We start from the raw sequence: 23,137 nt of genomic DNA, 5'->3' as shown, positions 1-23,137 counted from the left end.
CATAAAGTTTTCTTGCCTGTTCACTATACCAGGATCTGAAGTATTATTTTAGTAAACAAAAGAAGTACCAGATGTAGATCTATAGGTCATAAATGCTATCCTGTTTAGTCTGTTTTTATATATGTTATACAAACAAGTTGCAGTCTGTACGAAATAAAAAGTGCTGCTTGCCACTGTATGTATGGATTTGCCACTGTACAGATTTGTGATTTCTAACTTTTTCGTTTTGGAGGATTTTAACTGTGATATCGCTGTTTGCCCAATATTTAGTGTATTTTTCTTTTGTTACACTGAATGTGTGCCTGTAATTATCAGCAGTCACATTCAAAGGTAAACAGCCTTTTAATGTACTATAGGAACTACGTATTGTAAGTCAGTTAAAGGTATTTCTCCTACAATAAGATTAGATTATTGTATTGTCTACTCTAATCACAGACTAATCCTCTGTTACCAAGAGTAATATGAGCTGTAATCAGTTTGAGTAGGGCATGTGCAGTGGAGACTGTTTGCTGACTAAATAATTAATACTATTTGATAAGAAGAGCTGTCTTTGTTTCCTGAAAAACTATGAGCTGTTGTAGGAAGAATTTCATTTCACCAGTCTCTGCAGTTCGGTCAGCTTTGGAGGATTTGTGTGTTACTGCCTGTAATTTTACTGGTAGTCATCCTGCTGCCCCTAAAAAGGCAGATACAATGTACAAATTTCCTCACTCATAAGTTTTTTACACTGCCAAACCTGACCCAGCAGCTATAGCTTTAGTTAATCCTACTGATGCTAAACATTTAGTTAAATTTAATCCTCTTTCTGATAAGGATGGGAAGATTGATAAGTATCTGAAAAAAAATTATAATCTTCTGCAACTCAGAATTTCAGAATTGTAAACTGTCAGAATCATATGGTAAAGTTTATTCTGACTAACTGTGAAAGTATGAGGAATATTTTGTCTGTAGTTTCTTTTTGTGTGGAAAAATCACATTCAAAGGTAAACAGCCTTTTAATGTACTATAGGAACTATGTATTGTAAGTCAGTTAAAGGTATTTCTCCTAAAATAAGATTAGATTATTGTATTGTCTACTCTAATCACAGACTAATCCTCTGTTACCAAGAGTAATATGAGCTCTGATCAGTTTGAATGGGGCATGTGCAGTGGAGACTGTTTGCTGACTAAATAATTAATACTATTTGATAAGAAGAGCTGTCTTTGTTTCCTAGGTTCAGGATGCTGTGAAGTGCAGAGTTGTCGATCGCCAAGAAGAAGGCAATGGTGATTCTGGTGGATCATTTCAAAATGGCCATGCCCAGTTAATGGTAGGACAAGAGCCTTCGGTGAGGTGACAGGCATAAGTATTCTTGCATATAACTATGTCATCTGTCATTCCATACATCGGTGTCATCCACTAAACCTAGTGTTAATGAAAACCCAAGACTAGATATGTAGTCTTATTACTGACTGTTTTATTATTATTCATCATGACAATTATTGAAAATAATTGAAATGTGCTGATGAATTCCAAAGCTGTATTAAAACATTAACACTACTACCACCCCTCCAAAAAGTATGCATAGGATATAACAGTTGGCCAGTATACACATATTTTGGGTGCCAAGCCGTTCAGAGCCTTACTGACATTGCAGAAAGTGCTCCTCTGCAGGCTTTTATGGATCAATGGTCTGCTTAAGCTGTTCTTTTGCTGAGTACATGAGAACCCTTTGGGGAAAAACCTTCCAAATGAAAAAAATAGTTTGTCTTATTTTACTTTCCTGTTTAGTAAAATTATTTTATTTTTAAGCTAAGATTTTGTGTTTTAATGGACTGTCAAAAGACTTAACTGTACTTTTAAATGGGATTACACTTTTTCCATTCAGTTTAAAAGTTTTCAGTAATTGAAAAACATATTTTCTGAGAAGCAGTTCTGTTTATCTTACTTTTGTGTACTTGCAAAGTATTTGAGTACTTTTATCGTGTTTTTTTTTTTTTGTGAAAAAATTACTTTTAAAAATTTAAATTTTTATTAGTTTTGATGATTGTTTTATCTGAGAAAAGAGGCACTATTTTCTGATTGATCGGGAAACAAGCAACTGGTCCAGTGGCTGGTTATTCGTCCAGCCACAAAAAGAAAACAACCCTTGTCACCACAGCAGTCTATCAGTTTGCCGTGGCCATAAGTGGGTGATTCTTCTGTAGCTGTAGCTTGTTCCTCAGACCATTATTTTACCCTAGATCCCTCTGGTGTAGCACTTATAGTCACTATCGACCAGATGTTAACCACATCCTCTGTGGCAGTTAATAAATATCCCCTCAATGGGCAAAAGAGAGCCACTCTAATCGGCCATGGGGGAGGAAATAAGGAAGACTTCCCTGTTTTGTCAGAATGTTGTGCCCATCCCAGGGGAAACTGCAACTGCCATTAGTAACACAGCTGGCCCCAGTTTCCTGTCATGAAGAAACAGAAAACTAAACATGTATCGATTCCTCCTCAAATTTCCTTAGACAGGAGTAGTTTACTATGTCTGGCTCAGAGTTTATTTCAAGCTATTGACCCTTCTTATAACATGGTTTCTAGTGAAAAAAAGAAGGATACATCTTTTCCTGAAGATATTCTGTATTCTGAATCAAGACAAGAAAATGAAGGAGCAGATTCAGGGTTTTTTCCTCAGTTTTCTGATTCAGACTCAGAGGAGAACTCAGTTTCTGATTCTCCCTGTGTGGTGTTCTCTTTTTCTAAGACTGTTTCCAGACTGTCTCAGTGTTTTGAGTGGGAGAACACTGAGGTATCTCAGTCCCTCAGGAAAAAAAACTATGAGCTGTTGTAGGAAGAATTTCATTTCACCAGCCTCTGCAGTTCAGTCAGCTTTGGAGCATTTGTGTGTCACTGCCTGTAATTTTACTGGTAGTCATCCTGCTGCCCCTAAAAAGGCAGATACAATGTACAAATTTCCTCACTCATAAGTTTTTTACACTGCCAAACCTGACCCAGCAGCTATAGCTTTAGTTAATCCTACTGATGCTAAACATTTAGTTAAGTTTAATCCTCTTTCTGATAAGGATGGGAAGATTGATAAGTATCTGAAAAAAACTATAATCTTCTGCAACTCAGAATTTCAGAATTGTAAATTGTCAGACTCATATGGTAAAGTTTATTCTGACTAACTGTGAAAGTATGAGGAATATTTTGTCTGTAGTTTCTTTTTGTGTGGAAAAATCTGCTTTAAATAATGTAGTTTCTTCCATTGTACAAGTAACTACTCTTTGTTTATAGAGTGTGTGTTTGACTCAGTTGATACTTCTTCCAGGACTGTGGCCATTTGTACTGTTTTGAGGAGGTTTGCCTGCCTGTATTCTCAGAATCTCCCAAATACTGCAAAATGAGATTGTAAGTTTTACTTTGGATAGAGATTAGTTGTTGGTTCCTCTGCTGCAGCAGTGATCAAAACATATGATGAAAGGGGTAAGTTGGATATAGGGAATCCCTAAGACTTTTCAGCTCTCTTTCTCCAAATTTTCTAAGTGATCCTATGTCCCCTCATCCAGTTTTGGCAAAAAAAGCAGTTTCAGCAAAATGCTGATAAACAGACATTTAAGAAGAAATTGCAAGAGGGTTCCAAAAAGAATTCAGGATCCCCAAAACCAAACACAGTCTAACAAGTCATTATGACTATTTAAGGGACCTTGATTCCACCCCCACTTTGTCAGTCCCTTTTCCCTTCCAGGAAGTCGGAATCTTCACATTTCTCTTCATGGTCAGATAGTTTCAGACAAATGGGTTCTGAAGATCACTCATCAGGATTACAGATGACAGTGGAAAGAAATTCCTCCTCTCCAGGTGCTAATACATCATCCACCAGACCAGGCTCATTTATTTCCACCTGCCCTTCATCACATAGTGCCCCAGAGAGTGATAGAACCAGTTCTTCCTTCCCAGGTTGGGAAAGGTTTTTATTTAACAATCTTTTTTGTGCCAAAGACAGACAGAAAGAAAGAAAGAAAATGCTTTGATACCAGTTCTTGATCTTTCTTTCCTAAACCTGTTTGTGATAGTGCCCAAGTTCAAAATATGTCACTTTACAAGCTGTTACCTCTTATTCTTCATTTAAGGAATCACTAGATTTAAAAGATGCTCATCATCACATCCCTATTCATCCAGACTTAGATTCAAAGGTTAATATATGTATATTAAGCTAATGACCACCAGGGCCTTTATAAGCCTAGCAGTGCAGCCCAACTTAGTTGAGTCCCTGTGTGATGGGCATTTATTAGGAGGGGGTATGTTATTTAGGAAGTTTCTAGAGGTTATGTGGTGGTATTTTACCTGCCTTTGTCTATCAGAGACATGGGAGCTCAGACATGGGATAAATTTATGATTTCTCATCCACTGGTCAAGGTTATTATGTTTAAATAGGGTTAGGGATGGACTCTGCCTGACATGGATGGGGACCCTGTTCCAGAGCATGGGCATCCTCTGAGACACATCTGTCTCACCAACATGTCCTATTTATGGCACAAAAAACATTAAATCCTTGGATCTAGTGGTTCTGATGCTGTTCATTTTGCAGATGTGCTGAATCTAAGGGTGCTTTGCATACCAAACTTATACTGTCTCCCAGTAACCTGTGGGAGACTGAGTATAGAGATAGGGGTTTAAGGCAGTCCATATAGGAAGGCAGTCCATATAGGACAATGTGTTTACATTCTCTATTCTCCTGGTGAGAAACCTCTGTGGGCATTCCAGCTGTTGCATATGTCTGGTCAGGTACTTGCTGAAGGGAGCATTATACTCAATAATGGATCTGATAAGGGCTGAATAAAGCAGCACTATGAATTCCTTTGACCTGAATGCTATGCCCTTAGTTATAAGTTGGGTGACATACAATAATTTTCTTACTGCCTTGGTTACATGTTGGTCAAAATCTAGATTATTGTCTACATATGTTCCCAGATCCCTGACTACCGGGTTAACTTTTAATGAAGTCTTATCAATGGAGTAATTAGACTGGGTATCCGTTTTTTGAAAAGGCACTGTAATGGATGTCTTGACATTGAGTTTTAGTCAATGTCTTTGCCAAGAAGTGCACTGAATTTTAGTCAATGACTTTGACACCAGTCATTCGTCTGTGGTCTGTGTTAGACCATCTTGTAAGATGTTTGTGTCATGGGGGGGATGTATTATAATTTCCAGTTTGCAGTCATCTGTGAACTTGGCTAGCCAAAGGCCCTTGACATTAGTCTTTACCTTTGAGACGTAGATACCAAAAATCAGTGTTCCCAGCATGGAGCCATGAGGTAATCAGCTAGTGACTGGTCTCTTAGTTGAGGTTGTCTCATCAATTCTGGCTTCCTGAATCCTGTCTGTGAGCCATCTGGCAATCCAATAAGTTATATAGGGGTTTATGCCCAGTTAGCTGAATTTGTCAAATATATCCAAGTGGAGTACTGTATCAAATGCCTTAGCCAGGTCCAGGTGACAGCATGCAGCATTTCCCACTTATCCACTGTCTTTGTGGCCTTCTCAAAAAGTCCACCAGGTTTAGTTGGTATTACATTCCACTGACCGAGCCAAACTGGGACATGTTCAGTGTTTGAAGGTTGCCTATGTCTTTGTTGATCATGTCCATGTAATTTGCACCATGGCTTTGCATATTAGACTAGTCAGACTAATGTATCTGTAGTTTCTGAGGTCAGTTGACGGTCCACCCTTATGAAGTAGTACAAAGCCTGTTTTGAGGTGGTAGATGAAAAGTGACTCACGTGGTCCTGATATGTCATGCTTCAAGCTATTTAGGAGGTGTGATGCCCCTGCACTCGCCCAGTAATCAAATATCCTCAATCCTCACCACTGGCAAAAGCTAGGGGATGTACACACTGGGAAGATGACAAGTACATACACAGTAAAGTGCAATTTCCCTTAAAAGCACACAGAGATCACAGTCAGTTTGAGGTTGGTTTCTCCCTATTTCTCCAGATCCCGAGTAAGACTCCCCACTGGCACAGCTATAGAGTTGAGATCTCAGCTGAGTGACCAAGCTAGACCTCCAGCATCCTCTCTGTCCAACCAATGCTTCATGTCTCTGCCCAAGTAGCTGACACACACACACACACACACACACACACACACACACACACACACACACACACACACACACACCTGGGGAAGACTGGCACAGGATTACTACCTATGCCCCCTTCTGCCCAGACTATAAGGTAGTTCCATCTGCCATCAGCCACTACTTATCAGCTACTTAAGGCCCTTAACAAAGGGTGTCCAATCCTACTGTTTAATGTTACTATTAATCCAAATGGTAGTCTGACCAAGAGCAAGGCTATTTAGGAGTGGCCTGTACAGGGTCATCAAATACATATGCAGTGACTCTCAGAGCTAAAATATATCTCACAAATATCAGCCACAAAGATAGTTTTAAATATATTTAATTATAAATAATAAAAGAACAAGGCAATACTAAATATGTATTCACAGTGATTTCAGAGTTCAAAATCACAGGAAATATTTAAAACAACATTACAGGACAGTCTTAAATAAATACAGAAAACATCTAAACTAATCTTTAGTATATTCCTATCTATATCTAAAAGAGTTACAATGCCCTAAAAACGTACTTACAGCAAGGCCAGTGCAGATGTGATGATGAGTGGATGTTCTTGTTTGGTCATAGACAAAATACAGAATGCTCAGTCTCTCTCCGAGAGAGTTCTTAAATTATTATCAAATATTACTGCTGGGTTAGCTTGGATGACGTCACTTTTTGTCACCTGACTTAAGTTTCCAAGCTACCCCCCCCCCCATTGTAGCATTTGACAACTCCTTGTGAAAAATACATAGCCTTCAGATGTTTGCAATTACTAGAAGACATAAAACAATAAAACACTTAAAAAACAATGCAGAAGGCAGGTCTCCTTGTTGCATTGAAACTAACTTTTATGGCACAATCATAAAACAATTTAATTTCAACTTATTTTCTTGAATTTTTGCAAGATAACTCTTGATGTGAAGTTGCTCTATCTCGCTGTTCATTCTTACAGATGGGCTTGGAGCCGATCCTCGGCTCTGATTCGGCCTACTACAAAGCTCGAGGTCTTTAGATAGTTTGAGGCCAAGTCCCTATCCCATGATGCACCTAGAGTTACCCCAGATCTAGTTTGCTGCTGCAATAGATTGGAGGTTCTCGCTAGCTCGGGCCAGTAAAAGAAAAAACTTTTTCTTGAATATTTACTATAATACTTATAAAAATATTTTAATATTTATCTTTAGATACTTAGATTAGCTCTTATAGCTTATTGTGTAGTTTCCCTTCCCTTGGTGCGACTTTTTTCTTAACTAGTAATTGGCCTTGTTTTATTTTAGACCTTGTTAAATCTTTAATAGTAGTTTAGATTGTAGTTGTATGCTTTTGAATAGTGACTTTCTGTCACAGCTTTGATATATTTAGTCTTTAGAGTTTTGAATAGTGACTTTTCTGTCACAGCTTTGATATATTTAGTCTTTATAGTTTTGAATAGTGACTTTTCTGTCACAGCTTTGATATATTTAGTTTTTAGATTTGAGATAAATAGTATAGAGTGTGTGTGTGTGTGCTGATTAGCATTTTAGCCCATAGTTTTAAAAGAGCTTGTTTGATATTTCTTGTTTGGGTGTGTCTAGTTCTTTACAGCACACTATTTAGATTGTATGATACAGTATGGCTAACCATGATAAAGATAAACAACCTAAGTCAGGGTTTAAGAAATGTCCTAAATGTGGGCAGAAAATGTCTGTCACTGACAGTCATGTGAATTGTGTTTACTGTTTGGGAGCACTGCATCTCCAGGAAAGCTGCTCCTTTTTCTTTCTTTCTCTTCTAGGGTTCTCCAGGAGGGAAAGAGAATGTTAACTGACAGAGGTTTTGTTAAACCTTCCTTTAAAGAAACTTTGAGCGACCAGGATGGGTCCAGCAAATCCTGAAAGTCTTCTAAGGCTTCTGGTTATTCTGAGGTAAAGAAATCTAAAAAACCTTTGACGTTGGTTCCACAGACCTCGGAGCCAACCATCTTGTCCTTTCGGAGCCAGTTCCCGGTTCTGGAAACAGTATCCAAAGTGCCTAGGTCTCCACTCCTGCAGTCTGTACCTTCTTCTATCCACTCATCTCGGTCTCCAATAAGCCTTTCCGATTTGGATGTGGATAGTGTGGTGCAGAAGCTTTTACAGGCACTGACCTTTGCTAAATTCTTATCGGCTCTGACCCAAATGGCTTTGGAACCGAAGACCCTTTTACCATCTACTACACTTCCTCCTCCGAGCCATACCGGTCCTTTGGAGCCGGAGGAGTCAGACTTGATGATCATTGAGCCTTCAGGGCCGACACCTGCTGCAGTGTCCTTGGCTCCATTTACTCTGACTTTCTAGGCGCGGATCAAGGAATCTAGGAGCCAACACTCTGTGGTTGGGTCCGGGGAGGATAGTCGGACTGACTTGTCGGTTCTGACTCTGCCTCTCGGGGCTTCAGCTCAGATGAGCTCGGCTCCTACCTCTGGCTTGGAGCCCACAGTCCCGGTGCTGGGGGTATCGACGGTTCCATGGACCCGTCGGTCCATTCTCATCCGAGCAGATGTGCCTTCAAAGCCATGAGGAGAGTTATGTCTCCTAAGACATCTTCAACTTCAGGTCCGGCTATCTCCTCCCCAAAAACATCTGTGTCTGCTTCTGCTTCACAGATCCTTGCCAAGCGTAGAGACCCAGAGCCTCAGGAAGTCCCATTGGGTGGTCCCTGGTCTTCCGAGAGCTCACCAGAAGCCCCCACTGATGAAGTTCCCAAGAAGAGAATCTGTAAAAGGAAGCAGTTAGTCTCCCCACAGGAGTCTCTCACATCTGATACCGACTTGGATGAATCAGAAGGTTCCCCACAGTCCCCCTCTGAGGATATCTCATTTGCTGAGGTATTAGAAATCCTTAGGCAGAGGGGTGACTGGCAGTCCACCAACCCTACTGAAGATCAGTCGGTTCTCCTGAAGGATTTCGGGTCTCAGCCCTCCACCTCTTGGGTGTCTCCACCCTTCAATGAGTTTATGCAGCTGGTCTCATGAAGGGCGTGGGAGTCTCCGGACAGCATGGAGCCTGTCCCCAGGAGGCCTAATAAATTTATTTCTGCCCCCCAGGACAAATCCTTTCTTACTAAGAGTCTGCCAGTTGATACAAAAAACTGCAGAGCCAGCAAACAGTGACAAGTATAAAGTAATTTATTTGTTAGGAAGACATAAAGCTAAGAATAAAGCAAACCGGTTTCGGCTGTCAAGCCTTCTTCAGTGCATTAAGTTAAATAAGCATACAGGCAAATATATATAGTATAGCACCACCTGAAGTCAGTAGGTGTAAATTGCATCCTTCATTAAAGATATTCATTCAAGCTTGGGGGAAACAGGGCACCCAATTTAATAATCCGTTTTTTCTCCATATTGTTTAATAACTGATGCCATCCTGATTTGTTATTACTGTTTCGCTGTATTCTATCAATCACTGTAAATCTAAATGTGGCTTTGGGGTGTTTTAGTGTATGTTTATAAAGCTCACTTGTTAGTTTTCCAGTTCTAATATCACTGAAGTGTTCTGATATTCTGAATTTGACACACCTGGATGTTTGTCCCACATAGAAGGCTGAACAGTTGCAGGAGGCCATGTAAATCACCCATTCAGACTGGCAATTGGCAAAAAACTTTATAGAGAATACTTATCCAATATTTTTACTAGTAAATTATTTCGTCTTAGACATATTCTTACAATGGGTACAGTGTCTGCATGGGAAGCATCCCTGCAAGGGCCCACCTTCCAAAGTTATTTGTTTAGGGCTGTTGTCAGATCTATTCACTTGTCTATAATGATTCAAACATGAACCAATGTTCTTCCCTCTTCTATAGGAACAGTGACATGTATCCTGTAACAATGTGCTAAGCTTGGTGTCAGCCAATAGGATATTCCAATGTCTGCGGACATTGTTGACGAGGACATCTGTGTTTCTCCCATAGGTGGTCACCAATCTGATTTGGGATTTATTGCTTTTTTTTTTTGTCCCTATATTGGAGTAGATTATCCCTATCTTGATTGGCAGCACAACGTCTGCCTTGAGTGATGTCCCCTTTATTGTACCCTCGATCACTGAACCTATTAACCAAATCAGACTCATATGTATGGTAGGTCTCAGCATCAGAACAAATCCTCTTCAGATGTAAGAATTGTGACTTTGGAATGTTTCTGCATATATGCAGGGGATGAAAGCTGGAGGCATGGAGCAAGGAGTTATACTCTGGATATTTCCGATAGACCTCAGTTGTCAATGTATGGTCTGCATTCCTAGTTACTAATACATCCAAAAAAGTGATTTTATGAATGTCAAAAGTAATCATAAACTGAATGCCCCATTTTGTTCTCATTCAAATATGTGACAGACCTTCATACCAACCAGCAATCATCCAGATATCTCCTCCATATGTCTATCTCATCCATGCATATATTATGCGCTCTATCATAAATTATCTGTTCCTCGATGTAAGCCGTGAAGAGATCGGCATAGATCAGAGCAAACGAGGCCCGCATTGCAGTGCCTTTGGTCTGTAAATAACAATTGTTCCCGTAGTATATAACATTTTTGGTTAATACATGCTCAGCCAAACAGAGCAAAAGTGTAGTAAAACCTGGTGGATATAATTCGGACTTGATTAACCAATATTCTAAGGCATCTAAACCTGCCTAATGGGGGATGTTGGTATATAATGCAGAAACATCCAAAGTATACATATACCACCCTGTTTCTAACTGCATGCCTGATATAATCCGAAGAAACTCCATAGTGTCCTGTATTCTAGCTCTAACACATTTAAGCAAAGGTTTGAGATGTAATGTCAGGAACTGGGATAGTGGTTCAGTGATTGAGCCTCTGCCTGAGACAATGAGTCGGCCAGGTGGGTTTTGTAGATTTTTGTGGATTTTAGGTAAAAAATATATATATATTGACTACAAGGGTCAGATACTGTAAGATGATACAGAATATTATCTGTTATGATTCCCTCTTCCCTGGCTGATTGCAAAAACTCATCCATTTGCCTCTTAAAAACAGGTGTAGGGTCTATTACCGTATGTGTAAAATACCTATTGTCTGACAATTGTCTCATAGCTTCAGAGTTGTATAGAGACCAATCTTATACCATCATGGCTCCACCTTTGTCTGCTGACAATATTACCAATTCATTGTTATCTGCCAGTTCTCAAATCATGTTCATCTCCTTGTTGGACACATTATTGTGTTTAGCCTGAATATCCCTGAAGTTGAAATGTAGATCTTTGAGAATGGAGTTGTAAAACAGACACATTGGGATGCATGGGTGGGACGAAGTTTGATTTGTGATACCTGAAACTGGAGTTAGGTTCTGAGTCATCGGTTGTCTGAAAAAATAATTTCAAGTTAAACAATCTACAAAAATCAGAGACATCTTTAGCAAATGTGTCTTCAAGAACAAAGAAACCAGGTATGAAGTTGAGGCCTTTATTCAATATTTTTATATGTTTAGAAGACAATTCAGCCAATGATATATTCAACACATTATTTATTTCTGTACAATCAACCTCAACAGATCTACCATGCTGTCCACCCCTGTGTTTCCTCCCCCACCATTTACACTTGACCCTAAAAGGGTGGAAGAATTCCTCCTTTTGGATACTGGTGAGTCGGAGGTGTGTTGTGTATTGGACTCCAAAGTCATAGAAGATTCTTCCCATGATTCATCACAACTGGATGTATTGGATTTTTTGAGGATAGACCGGGGTCTTTTCCTTTTCACTACCTTCCTATTAAAAAAATCAAATCTGACATGTTTATTGGTTGAGAACGGATGCCCACCCTCATAGTCAGTGAGATCTCGGTGGAACTTACTCATTTTCTTATCTTTCAATGTTTGCTCTAGGGTTAGGAGTAAGAAAGTAATATATCCCAAATCAGATTGGTGACCACCTATGGGAGAAACACGGATGCCCTCATCAACAGAGTCCGCAGACATTGGTATATCCTATTGGCTGACACCAAGCTTAGTACATTGTTAGAGGATACATGTCACTTTTTCTATAGAAGAGTAAAGAACATTGATTCATTTTTGAATCATTGTAAACAAGTGACTAGATCTGACAACAGCCCTAAACAAATAACTTTGGAAGGTGGGCCCTATCAGGGATGCGTCCCATGCGGACACTGTACCCATTGTAAGAATATGTCTAAGACGAAAGAATTTACTAGTAAAAATATTGGACAAGTATTCTCTATAAAGTTTTTTGCCAATTGCCAGTCCAAATGGGTGATTTATATGGCTTCCTGCAACTGTTCAGCCTTCTATGTGGGACAAACATCCAGGTGTGTCAAATTCAGAATATTAGAACACTTCAGTGATATTAGAACTGGGAAACTAACAAGTGCGCTTTATAAACATACACAAAAACACCCCAAAGCCACATTTAGATTTACAGTGATTGATAGAATACAGCGAAACAGTAATAACAAATCAGGATGGCATCAGTTATTAAAGAATATGGAGAAAAAATGGATTATTAAATTGGGTGCCCTGTTTTCCCAAGGCTTGAATGAATATCTTTAATGAAGGATGCAATTTACACCTACTGACTTCAGATGGTGCTATACTATATATATTTGCCTGTATGCTTATTTAACTTAATGCACTGAAGAAGGTTTGACAGCCGAAACCGGTTTGCTTTATTCTTAGCTTTAAGTCTTCCTAACAATTAAATTAATTTATGCTTGTCACTGTTTGCTGGCTCTACAGTTTTTTGGATTGCGATTGGATTTTGGAGCCATGCAGCTACCGTACGTGCAGGGGCCTGCTCTCCTTGACTGTGCCAGTTGATGCCATGGTTGCGACGGCAGCCAATAAAAAGAAAATGTCAGAAGCGCCCTCCTCTATCTATCCTCCTAACATAGATTCTAGGATCATGGTTAGATATGGGAAGCACACGTACAGTTCAGCGACTTTTGCACTGCGTTCGCTCAACTATCTAACCCATTTTACTAGACTGCAAAGAGATCTCCTAAAAGAGCTTGTAGATACTCATCAGGGTACAGTAGCTGCAGGAGCTTCAGATAAAGTTGCCTCCCAGCTTGCTACCCTCATTTCCATAGTAAACCCATATGACAAGAAAAATCCCGGACGTTCCACCCAGTTACAGGGAACAGGCAACAATAGAGGTCTGATCGTTGCTAACAAAAAGAGTCATCCAACCAGTCCCAGCAGACCAGACAGGGTCCGGAACTTACTCCAGATTCTTTTTAGTTCCAAAAAAGATAGGGGACTGGAGACCTATTTTGGACCTTAGCAGACTAAACAGATCTGTCAAGAAAGACATGTTTCGAATGGTCACGCTTCAGTCGATACTTCCCTTTTTAGCGAAAGACAATTGGATGGGCTCAATAGATCTTCAGGATGCGTACTACCACATAAAAATGGCCAGACCATCCAGGGATCATCTGCGTTTCTGGCTGGGAGCCACTCATTACCAGTTTCAAGCCCTGCTTTTTGGTCTCACTACAGCCCCCAGAGTGTTCACCAACTGTATGGCAGTGGTCACAGCTCACCTGAGAAATCTAGGATTCCAGGAGTTTCAGTACCTAGACGATTGGCTCCTCACCACCACCAACAGGCATCAACTCATACAAGCCAGTGACACCACTCTTTCACTCTGCAGTCATCTGGGCATTATAATAAACTCAGGAAAATCTGCCATGTCACCATCGCAACATACCGTTTTTATCAGTGCAGAATTGGACACCACCACCACCACCACTTTAAGACTTCCAGCAAAAAGAGTCTTTATACTCCGTAAGCAGGTCTACAATATCATATCATATCCAAAAACAAGGCTCCAGCATTAGAAACACTAAAATTGTTAGGCATGATGGCAGCCGCAATATTAGCCATACCATTGGGTCCCATGCACATGTGGATTCTGCAGTGGCTGTTTTTCTCAGTGGTCTTACCATGAGCTCCCAATGTCTCATCTTATAATGATCATAAACACATGCAAAAAGGATCTTCAGTGATGGTTGACCTCGCTTCATGTCACAATAGGCCATCCTTTTGTTCTACCCCCACCAGTGGCCACAGTGACCACTGAAACTTCCCTGATAGGGTGGGGGGGAATGTTCAGGGAATAACAGCCCAAGGCACATGGATCGACCAGGAGACACATCTGCATATCAATGTCCTAGAGATGAGAGCAATACTTTTAGTGTTGCAGTACTTCCAGGACTCTCTTCCTCTGGGTACAGTTGCAATTCAGACAGACAACATGTCAGTGGTCTGGTACTTGAACAATCAAGGAGAAACCAGGTTCTACCCCCTTTGTCGCAAGGCCCTAAGAGTATCGCAATGGGCTACATCCACCTAGCACTTTCTGTTAGCAACACACATCCCAGGGAAATCCAACTTGATAGCAGACAAGCTGAGCAGAGCAATTTTGTTGCCTCACGAGCGGTCCTTCAAGAAAGAAATAGCAGACAGGATATTCCACAGATGGGGCCAAACTTGCTTCAACCTTTTCGCCAACCACATGAACACGAAATGCAGAAGCTTCTTTGCCCTGATTCCCCTCTGAGAGAAGCCCTAAGGAATGCACTCATACACGATTGGCCTCCGGGTCTCCTCTTTGCATTCCCACCAATTCCATTGATACCCAAAGTACTACAGAAAGCAAAAGCTCTGGGAAGGGCTATCATTCTAATAGCCCATCATTGGCCTCATCAGATTTGGTTCCCCTTCCTTCAACTTCATCAGTTGGAGGATCCTTGGATTCTGGACCCAGTTCCATATCTTCTGACACACTCATCAGGGAAACTTCATCCCTCTCTTCAGTCCCTAAAGCTGACAGCTTTGCTGCTTTAATTCCCATCATAGCCAAGTTCCATAACCTTTCTAATGAGATGCAGCAAATTGTAATATCCTCTCATAAATACTCTATGAGGAAGCTATAACTTAACAAATGGAAAGAAATTTCTATATGGGCCTCTCAAAACAACATTGATCCCTACCTAGCCTCTATGGCCTCTATACTAGAGTTCTTGACCATGCTTTTCAACAAAGGAGCTGCAGCAGCAACAGTTCGGGTACAACTTGCTGCTATCTCTAATTTTCACATTGGATTTGAAGGATTGAACAAAATGTCACACAAACTATCCAAAGCATTTCTCAAAGGGACCTTTCATCTCAGACCACCTGTAAAATCTCTGTAAACCCCATGGAATCTAAATGTTAGGCTTTCTTGCATTATTCTCCCTCCATTTGAACCAGCTTCCTCATGTGATTTGAAATATTTGTCATGGAAGACTATCTTTTTAGTAGCTATCACTTCTGCGCACAGAGTATCAGAGCTTCAAGCCTTGTCCATTAAGCCTCCTTATTTGAGTTTCCATGCTGACAGTCTCACTGCAAACGTATCCCTCCTTTTTGCCTAAAGTCTGTACTGAAGCTAACCTTAACGAAATCATTGATTTGCCAGTATTCTTTCCCAATCACTCCAACAACTTAGAATATATGCTGCACAAGCTTGATGTTCATAGACAGCTCAGATTTTACTTGGATAGGACAAAAGAGTTTAGGAAATCAGAACAGCTTTTTATTTCCTTTTCAGATTCCAGAAAAGGTATGCCAATGGCCAAAACAACTCTAAGTGGTTATCCGATTGTATCACATTTGTTTATTCAGCTGCTAATATGCCCTTACATCAAAAAATTAATGCTCTTTCTACCAAAGCAGTGTCTACATCCTCTGCTTTTTCTGCTAGACTTCCTATAGATAACATTTGTGCAGCTTGGTCAAGACCTCATACCTTTATCACTCATTAGAAAGTCGACAGGGCCTCCAAGGACAAGGCCTCCTTTGGGTCTACTGTCCTGAAAAACCAGCCACCCGAGATAGATGGTGCTTGGGACGCTACCCATCTGTAAGAATGAACGGCAAGATAGAACAACTTCACCTAAAGAAGTTACGTACTTACCATAACATTCCATGTGAGTTGTTCATCTTGCCTTCATTCTTACTTCCCACCCTCCTACCCCCTCCAGGGTTTTTTGAAGACCGAGATGCTGGATTCTTCCTGGTTGCTCAACTCTTCTATAGCTTTCTCTTATAGAGTGATAGAATGACATATGGTATTATTATACTCAGCAAACAAGATCTGAGGTAACTCTAGGTGCATCATGGGATAGGGACTTGGCCTCGAGCTATCTGAAGACCTTGAGCTTTGCAGTAGGCCGACTCAGAGCCGAGGATCAGCTCCGAACCCATCTGTAAGAATGAAGGTGAGATGAACAGCTCACATGGAACGTTATAGTACATAACTTCTTTTTATGTTCTAGTTTCTGCTGTTAAAACATATACATTTGCACAGGTATATAGTTTATATACATTTCAGTTCTTTTCCAGTAGGGTATACTGTGGTTACATTTAACTCAGTACATAACATACAGTTCTGAATAAATCATATCAATATTCACAAATGACATAGAATTATTTACAAAATTCCAGATAGCAAGGCTGGCAATATTTCCTTTTGTGACAGGAGGCATCCTGTGATATTGTGTTTTTGGCTTTAGTGAGTGCTGCCAGGACCTCCTCCTTGTTAATAGTTGGTGGGGTTATGCTCGTAGATGTTTGAGGGGTAGTGGGAGGATGGGTGGCTGAGGTTTGAGCTGAATTTGTCAATCAGCAGATTAGCTATGACACTCTACTCAGTGAAGGTGACAGCAGTGACCACCAGGTTAGCATATTGCTGTGCATTGCCTTTGAGTCTACAGACATAGTTGTGGAAGCCCTTGTGGATGCCTTTAGCCTGTGAGGCTGTATTGACATTATAATTGGCCTTGTTGGACTTAATTAGTCCTCTTTCTTGTTTAGTTTAATTAGAGAGCTCTTATCATTATGGGAGTTGCTGTTCCTGATTTTAACCATGATTTATTTTTCCTTTTGTTATATACCCTGTTAAGGTTAGAATTTTACCAATGTTTGATTTTAGAGTTTGTTTTGGACTTATTTCTAGTAGGTACAGCAGCCTTGATACAGACATTTACATGGTTGTACTGGGTCTCTGTGAATAACCACATAGGTTGCTGTGAGCTTCAGGTTAAAAGGAACATTAAAGTTTGACATACTATTACTTAATGAGATGTAGTTTGCTTTGAAATAGTTCCTAACTGTTACAGAGCTTGTTGAGGTTACCAAGTTAATTTATATTTGGAAGGAGACAACTTTGTGGTCCAATGTGGCACTGTGGTGTGTACAGCACTCTCTAGTATTGGTGAGTACCAGGTCCAGTATACTTGGACCTCGGGTGGTGGTTCTCACTATCTGTTCAAGGATATTTGTGTTAATAAAGTCCAGGAATTGTTTTACCTGCGAGTTTGAGGCAGTGTATGTTACCCAGCTGTTGAGGGCTAGTTAAAGTCTCCCATGAATGGGGTATTTGGTTTAATGGTTAGTGTCTCCAGTAGGTCTAGGTATGAGCTATGGGATTCTTGGGACATAGGGGGTGATCTGCAGCTTGTTAGGATATGGTATGGGACTTTGTCTGTTGTGATTTATATATGGATAAACTTCTGGGCATTGTACTCTTTAAACAACCTGGAGGTATACTTGCTGCTAATGTATATAAAAACTCCTCCACCTTTTGTCCCTCTCTGTGCAGCTGATTGTCTAAATGTTTGAAAGCCACTGAAGCCTTGCACTGCCAGAGTACATTCTGCTGATTTAAACCATGTCTCAGTAACAACACAAATGTCTTTATTTTCCAGAGTAAGTAAAGCATGTAGGGTGTGTTGTTTCTTGTATAGGCTTCCAGAACTGAGCACTAATACCTTTAGGTTTTTGAGGTTTTATTTGCTATGTTAGTAGGTTTGCCAATTTGGAGTTCTCTAACAAAGGCTGTAATGGGTAGATAAAGTTTTATCCAATATTCAGAAGCCAAACCATCCTTTCCAAAGCAACATGATTTTCTAACCATGTCCACCCATGCTAATAAATACTGAATCCCCTTGGAAAGACATCAGACACTACTTGGGAAGAAGGAACTGCTTGTTTCATTGTTGGTGAAGGTAGAATGCTGCTCAATGCAAGGCATACACCTGCCTGAGACACATATTCAGAGAAATCAATAATGTCTCTCTTCATATAGTCCAGTAAGGTACGTCTTCGGTTCTTAACACCCACATGGACATGTGATAGAATCATACGGGTACCAGTGCTGTAGTGACTTGAGTGTGTTTGTAACTTGGCAGATCGTGGCTACAGATAACTAACTAATAATTATCTTCTCCTGGTTCAGTCTGGTGAGTGGGGCATCTGTGTGTTGCACAATGGCGTTCCTTATGATAAGAGTCCTGGGAAATGTGTTTACTTGCCTGATGGCCTTTGTTTTTGGGACTCCACTGGGTATAGGCTTATGTTTGGTGTTTTATGTTGCTTTTGGTGAGTGCCTCAGAGATTGCTGAGGATAGGCGTTGCTATTTATAGGCTTAGGAGGCCTTTGATGTTTGGGAAGATTGCTTTTCAGTGCCTCAGCATAAGTTGGTCTTTCTCTGTGGTTGATACTATGTGTGGTGGATGTAGTGTGTGTACTTGACATCCTTATTTGTATGTGAGAGTTACATGGTTATCTTTGAACATGAGATAATTGCTGCATTGTTGCAGGATGCCCATATCTACCAAGCTGGGTATGTAGACATTTGAAAATTGCATATGTATGTTGTCCAGAAATCTATTTGGGCGGGCTACTGTAGGTTATGGACTGGGTTATACAAGTCAGATTGTGCTAAGATTTGATAATAGTGCTGTTTAACATGCAAACTAGCTGCTATAAGCTTGTTTCTGTGCAGTGGTTTGTTTTAGCCACACTAAGTTACAGGTTTCAGTTCCCAGGGTAATTTTATAAATAAAATTTACTAGTATGTGTTTGCAACAGTACAGGCACTGCTCATCTCAGACTTAGCTAAGGCTTTTGACACTATCCCCCACCCAGGCATCATTGACAAACTCACCCAGCTAGATATCAACCCTTATATCGTTAGATGGGTCACTAACTGGCTCACTGATAGAACACATATAGTCAAAATAGGGGAATCCACCTCCAACAGCAGACCTGTAACCAGCAGCAGTGTTACTCAGGGATCAGTCCTGGGACATCTACTGTTCTGAATCTATTTCTCTAAAGTACATGCTAAAGGAAAAGGTCTGTGGCTGACAAAGTTTGATGATGACTGCAAACTGGGAGTGGTCATAAAATCTCCAAATTATGTCAACATTCGACAAGAGGGTCTTACACAAACAAATGATTGGTGCCAAAGTCATGGCCTTTAACTCAATGCAAAAAATGTATTATCATCCCTTTTGCCAAGTACGATATTCCTGCTAACTACCATATCAATAACAACACCTTAAGTACTTGTTCAGTGGTGAGAGACCTGGGCACACAGGTTGACAGAAACCTTACCTTTGATCACCATGTCTCCACAGTGGTAAGAAGGGCATTCTGTATTGCTCATCTCATAAGTAAGAGCATTGATTCCAGAAAAAAAAGAATTTCTAACCTCTCTGTACTCTTCCATTAGTCCAATAATGGAGTACAATGCCTGTTTTGGTATGTACCTTTCCAAGCACCTGCCGCAGTTGGAGAGACCACAAATTTCCTCACAAGGAAAATTCAAGATCTTCAGCATCTGTCCTATATGGATCGTCTGAAATCACTGTCACTTTATTCTGTTTCATACAGACTACTCAGAGGTGATATATGCCTTGCATAAAAGGCAGTCTTTGACCCTGCATTACTGGAAATGCTGCATATCCACAAGTCAAGTGGTACACGGGTTACTCGCTCTAAAACTCTTAAACTGGTATGTGACAGTAATAGACCCTGCTGGAAGGACAGAGTTGTCTCCCAGAGGTTACCATACCTTTGAAACAGACTTCCACTTTATGACAAACAGAGCATCTCACTGGCCCTCTTCAAATGCAGTCTGGACGATTGGATGTGTAACCATAAATTCACCCCAGCTGTTCCACCTGTGTCTTTCTTGGACTGATCCTGAAATAAGGGTAAAACTTGGCTAGGCTTGTAAGAGCCCTAGGGCCATTAGCCTATTAACTTCCTATGATCCTATTTAAAAGCAACAAAAAAAATGTTTGAGAGTGTAATCCTATGAAAAAACAACTTGAGCAACGCACATAGATAAGACACTGTCAAGTATTAGGAACCTTTAAAGTGATTTAAAATCAAAATAAACAAATAAAGCAAAAATAAAGGAGTAATACTCTAAAACAGTTAATTAAAGTGCAAAATAATAAAATACATTTCTTATCTGCCAAAGAAGGAGCAGGATTAACTCAGGACCCTCTCAGACTGCAGTAGGTTGACAAGCAGATGGGAGCTATGGGAAAATGAGCAGGAAATAATTTGTAGTAATGGAGGTTTTTCTCATGAGCAATACTTGTATGCTGGTTGTGCACTACATAGTATGAGTATATGGAAAACAGTGGGTGGAAAAAGCACTTAAATTGCTTACACAACAGACAATAGCAATGAATGAGGGGGAAATTGACTTTGGAAGTTATATTACCAAAAGGGGTAGAAGCCAGAGACACAGTTTTTTACAACCACAATAAGAAAGGGGGGCAAAGTTGGGGAAGAAGAAGAATTGAAACTACAAGACACAGACTTGCTAAAGAGTGATCTAGTCAAATTATGCCAATATTGGACCTCTAGTCTTATGACTGTGATCTAGAGATTGGTGACTCCAGGAAGGTTAGAATTTCAGAAACTTTAGCTTAATGTCTCAGTAGGGGCTGGAGCACATACAAAGAATAGGTAATAAAACAATAATAAAGTAAACAGAATGGGACTAGAATGCAACTTTAAGCAGGAAAATGATAAGCAGAATAAAGACTCTAGCAGCAAAACTGGAATATAAATAACTGTAAAAATAATAAAGCTCATATCCTGAAGCAGAATTCACAATACTGCCACCACTGCAGTCCCATCACAGAATAAGGCTGTTTATGGAAAAATACTGTAATAAATTATTAAATGAGACTTAGATCTGGCAGTGGTTCACAGTTCTGCCATACCTATGACTGAAAATTCAAGATTAAGGCCCCACACAGGTGTCACAAACACATGTAGTTCTGGTAATGGAGATAGAAATGCAGTATAATATATAAAAAATGCTAAAATGTTGCAATAATGCATAATCTTTCCACATCTGCAAATGAAGCTACAAGACTAAGATCCCACAATAAACTAAAAAATGCAATTGTATAACTTTTTTTTAGCTAAGATATTGAAAAAAAGCAGTACAAAAAAGTATCACCACACAGGTCACCAAGAAAGCCGATGGCCTGTCCTTGGGTTCTTAATTTTTTGTTAGGGAAGTTAATACTTATTTCATTTGAATCATAGGTTCATAGGTTCATAGGTAGGTACTAAGCTATCTGCCCAAAGGCATTTATAAGCCTAGCTGAAATGTGTTGGCTTTCGCTGTCCCCTTAGATTAGTTCCCTGTGCCTCTGTCCAGCAGAGCCATTGAAGTGATCCCTGGGGTAAACTTTCTGTCCATCGAGTCCAGCTGACTTAAGGTTCTTAACATGGAAAATAGCTTTACTGAATTCTGTGACATCTGTGAGAAGAGTATCAGATTTATAAGCTCTTCCGGTAAGTCAGCCATATCTCATTTTCCAAAGAGGCAGGGTTTCTCTGAAAAGTAGTCCCTCTTTTATGCCCAGTAGTATCTGAGTTTACTTTAAGCCAAACTATGTAATTTCCACATTTTATTTCCAGAACCTAAAAATGAGGAAGAAAGAATATTCCATACTTTGGCTGTCAACAGACAACTTAGCTACTATCTTGGCAGAACTAAATCTTTCAGATCTTCATATCAATTGTTCTTATCTTGTGAAGGTTAGCAGAAGGGACAACCTGTATCAAAACAGACTGTTTCCAAATGTTTGTCTAAGGCTACTACCTTTTGTTATACTTTCCTCAATAAAAGTATTCCAAGCAGGGTCAAGGCACTCTACCAGATATTTGACTTCATCTGTTTTTTTCTGGAAGCATTAGAAGTTGATTCCTTCCCTAGGTCTAGATCAGCTTTGTTAGGACCATTCTGCAGGAACTCCTGGACCCATCTGTTTCCACTTCCCAAATGAAGAAAGCTAGGGTAGTCTACTTATATAGCTAAGGCTACTACTGCAACAGTGATCAAAATGATGAAAATAATATAGTTGTGTAAGTAAACATACCAGGAAAGTAGATATTCGAATGATCATTTGCTGCAGTAGCCACTCCCTCCCTCCATCACCCCTGTTTTTTGGTTTTATTTATGTCAGGGTGTGAGGAATCAGTCTCTCTCTGTATTGGCATGAAAGCTCTGAAGGTCGTGGCACCCAAACCTGTCTTTTTAGTTAGTTCAACTCTAGCTGACTGACAGTTTCGGCACATGGAGGGTGCCCTAAAGCTTTGGAAACTGTCTGTCTCTTATATCCTATAACCAATGCAGCTAAGACAACTGCAACAGTAATCATATGAACATCTACTGTTATGATAAGTTTACTTACACAGCTGTGCTTTCCTCTCACTTATAATGCTGTGCTTGCAGTGGCAGTGACTGCCCATGGTGATGTACTACAAATCAATGTCCATTTGTTGAGTGCGCACACATACCTTTTGAAGTTGGCCCAGCTGAAATCAGCACAGAGAGAAGTAATTGGAAGGCAGTCCATATTATATAGTACTATTACAATATTTGAAAAGATAAGCTCTTTATTTTTAAGGTAATGAAACTGTATAATAGCAATACTGCAAGACACTATTATATGCAGTTCATATTTTAACTATTGGTCGGGGAGCTATCTACTGTGGGAGGGCTAGCCACCCTGTGTTGTAAACCTGGCTCAAGATGATGGTCACTGTGGAAGTGACATCCCGACCCCATATGCAAAAAGAATGGGAAAAGGGGTTGAGGATGGATGGATGGTCAGGGGAACTAGATTTTGTTCCCTCTTGATGCCCTGTTGTTACTAAGTAATATCCCCCCACCATATATCATGGTGCATCATG

At 40.1% G+C, this 23,137-nt stretch overlaps 1 protein-coding gene across 9 annotated transcripts in view; it reads left to right on the top strand.

Annotated features, from left to right (window-relative positions):
* Positions 1 to 23,137, top strand: part of ADGRB1 (adhesion G protein-coupled receptor B1) — a 4,264,735-nt gene that overhangs the window by 4,051,508 nt on the left and 190,090 nt on the right. For all 9 annotated transcript variants that reach the window (XM_044067288.1, XM_044067286.1, XM_044067290.1 and 6 more), the window contains one exon: positions 1,215 to 1,328. In XM_044067288.1, coding sequence (XP_043923223.1) covers positions 1,215 to 1,328 — 114 coding nt within the window. The remainder of the gene's footprint in view (positions 1 to 1,214; positions 1,329 to 23,137) is intronic.

This window comes from Protopterus annectens, chromosome 3.part1 (assembly GCF_019279795.1).
Source record: "Protopterus annectens isolate FY-2018-M chromosome 3.part1, PAN1.0, whole genome shotgun sequence".
Taxonomy (NCBI): domain Eukaryota; kingdom Metazoa; phylum Chordata; order Ceratodontiformes; family Protopteridae; genus Protopterus; species Protopterus annectens.
This window is presented reverse-complemented; position numbering and strand designations above follow the sequence as displayed.